Genomic DNA, 3209 nt, shown 5'->3' on the forward strand with positions numbered 1-3209 from the left:
CTTTACACTTTCCACGGAACAGAAACTAAAGTAACCTATTATACAATTAGTCACAAATACAGTCCTTGAGTTTTTTGCCCATACACATGAGTATAGTCTAAAACATGTCTTCTTTGTAGCAGCTAGGCCCTGCCACCATTGTGCTTGGCTGAGTTCACAAATCTGTTGTAACCTGTAGCTTTCCTGTCACTTCTCTGGCTCTCCTCTCCTGCTAAGCTTTGTTTTCTGGAAGTGATTAAAACCTTCTGCCATAGCTACTGCTGCTGCTGGAACTGCCACAGCCACCTTAGTTTCATGGTTTGGCAAAGTATTGGACTCCACCCCCATAGGGGCCAGAGCTTCTGCCTCCAAAGTTTCCTCCTTTCATGGGTCCAAAATTTGAGAACTGATTGTTAAGATTGCCAAAATCGTTGTAGCTTCCACCACCTCCAAAATTGCTTCCATCATTACCAAATCCATTATAGCCATCCCCACTGCCACCATATCCTCCACTGCCACACCTGCCACCAAAGCCACCTCGACCACTGAAGTTTCCTCCACGACCAAAGTTGTCATTCCCACCAAAACCACCTCCTTGACCACCACTGATGTTTCCAGAACCACTTTGACCTCTTTGACTGGATGAAGCACTGGCCATCTCTTGCTTAGATAGGGCTTTCCTTACTTCACAGTTGTGACCATTCACAGGATGGTAATTCTGAATGACAGTCTTGTCTACAGAGTCATGGTCATCAAAGGTTACAAAAGCAAAGCCTCTCTTCTTGCCACTGCCTCGGTCAGTCATGATTTCAATCACTTCAATTTTCCCATACTGTTCAAAATAATCTCTTAGGTGATGTTCTTCAGTGTCTTCTTTAATACCACCACCAAAAATCTTTTTCACAGTTAAGTGGGCTCCAGGTCTTTGAGGATCTTCCCTTGAGACAGCCCTCTTTGGTTCTACAACTCTTCCATCCACCTTGCGTGGCCTTGCCTTCATGGCTGCATCCACCTCCTCCACAGTGGCACAGGTGACAAACCCAAAGCTTCTGGAGCGCTTGGTGTTTGGGTCTCTCATCACCACACAGTCTGTGAGCATTCCTCATTGCTCAGAATGGCTCCTCAGACTCTCATCTGTTGTTTCAAAGCTCAAACCTCCGATGAAGAGCTTCCGCAGCTGTTCAGGCTCTTTGGGAGACTCTGACTTAGACATGACGACCGCAGGAAGGGAGACTTAATGATGCTTACTCGGAGGTGTCCACTGACAGAAAGCTCAGAATTGGGTTTTGAACCTCAGTTAAGGAAAAGCTAACTCACAGAACAGGTCAGAGTTCAAGCTCTAACTGTATGACTCTAGGCGGCTCATGTAGCATGTTTAGGATTCATTTCTTTCATCTTCAAAATGTGGGTGACAGATGTGCCTGCCTCCTCATCAATATGAAGACTGAATAAAATTATACGCTGTAAAAACCCTTTGCATATAAATAGTGAATAAATGTTTAGATCGGTTTTATTGAGATGATTAGTAATAATTCCAAAGCCTTGGTTCCTTCAGTTAAGGAAACCACTGAAGTTAATCTCATGTGTGGATAATAAGTTATACTCTGAATCTAAAATAAACTGTTGTAAGAGGTGATTTAGAACTGAAAATAAAAACTTAACAAGGCTCCCATTAATGAGTTACTCAAATATTACCTACCCTTTCCACAAGATGTTCATTTTATCTCACTGCCATGCCTTTTTTTAAAGCTTTTTATTGATGTACATGAGTAGAAAATTACATATACTCATATCTCAAATGTAAAGCTCAGTGGGTTTTCACAAACTGAACACATCCATGTAACTAACTTTCCAATCGAGTTTATCCCATGATTTAATCACCTGGAAAATATTTCAGATTGACCAACTGAGGTTGGAGTCAAGCGACCCAGATTCTAATCTTGGCTCCAATACGAATGCACCATTTGACTTTAGGTTCTTCCCTGCACCCTTTCTGTGATAATGTTCCTCATCTGGAAACAAAGAGCAACACATCCCTCTCCTGTCACAGCACAGTTCCAGGGCTGTACTGCAGACAACCGAATCCCTCCTCCTAAATCTCCCTCTCCTTTGGTTTCCATGACTGAAACTTCATGAATCTTATCCAATCACCCTAGATCATTGCTTAGCTTCTGCCCATCCCTTGAATGCAGGCATTGCTCCAGGTTCCACCCTCACCGCAGCGTTCTCCACTTTGCACCTTTTCATTCAATGCTCCTTGCCTGGTCCATTTCATGTGATCATTTTCATGCCATGGCTCTCAAGTATAAGTCCCAGCCCTGACTGTCCTTCCCAGCTCCAGTCCAAGATTTTCCACTGCCTGCTGTATATCTCCATTTCAAGTCCTGGATCCATTTCAAGTCCTATCTCTATTTCAAATCAAAGTTAGTCAACAAAGAGGATTCACCTTTCCTCCTAAAACCTTCTCCCAAATTTATAGTCTCTATTTAGATGACCACTTTGTGGCCCGGGTAAGAAATTTTGGAATTATCCATTTTCTCTGGCTTACTTGTCATGCCTTTATCCTACCATCAGAACGTCCTTTGAAATACCCCTTTTCCCCAATTCCTCCCCCACTTCTCTAATTCACTTCTTCATTTCCTGCCTACCTTATTCCAAGAGTTTCCTGACTGGCCTGCTAGTCATCAGCCTCATCTGTGCAATCCATCTCCCATTCTCTAATGGACTTATTTTCCTAAATATATATCAGATCGTGGCAGTCCTTTGCTTTAGTCATGTTACATAAGAGGTAGAATAAAACCAAATTTCTTAGACTGACAACCTGACTCCTTTCCAGAACTAACCACCATGGAATAGGTCCATACAAACTGCATTCGAGTCTAGAATGTTCACTATTCCTGCACTGTAACACCATGCTTTTGTTTCTAATTTTCTGCCTCTCCTTTACTCACTAAAGCAATATGTCTCCTTCAAAGCAAACTGAAATTCCTTCCCTGATCCTCACACAATAAATCACTCCATTTCAGAAACCACGGCTTAAATAAAAAACCAAAAAACATTAGAACTTAAAAGTAACACTACTTTGGGCCGGCCGAGTGGCGCGTTGGTTAGGAGTTGGCTTGGGACACCAGCTCTGAGCAACATGGCCCCGGTTCAGATCCCACATGAGGGCCAGTGACACTGCGCCCTCTACAGCTAAGATGGTGAACAACAGCTCGACCTGGAGTTTG

The 3209-nt window shown here is 43.0% G+C and overlaps 2 protein-coding genes across 2 annotated transcripts in view; both read right to left on the reverse strand.

Annotated features, from left to right (window-relative positions):
• RGS7 (regulator of G protein signaling 7) overlaps positions 1–3209 on the reverse strand; it is a 469804-nt gene that overhangs the window by 321411 nt on the left and 145184 nt on the right. The gene's annotated exons all lie outside the window — the stretch shown is intronic.
• On the reverse strand, positions 193–1210 carry LOC109385364 (heterogeneous nuclear ribonucleoprotein A1-like). Its single transcript, XM_019647597.1, has one exon. The coding sequence runs from the start codon at positions 1076–1078 to the stop codon at positions 293–295; it is 786 nt and encodes a 261-aa protein (XP_019503142.1). The 5' UTR covers positions 1079–1210; the 3' UTR covers positions 193–292.

Source organism: Hipposideros armiger, unplaced genomic scaffold (genome assembly GCF_001890085.2).
Source record: "Hipposideros armiger isolate ML-2016 unplaced genomic scaffold, ASM189008v1 scaffold_113, whole genome shotgun sequence".
NCBI lineage: Eukaryota > Metazoa > Chordata > Mammalia > Chiroptera > Hipposideridae > Hipposideros > Hipposideros armiger.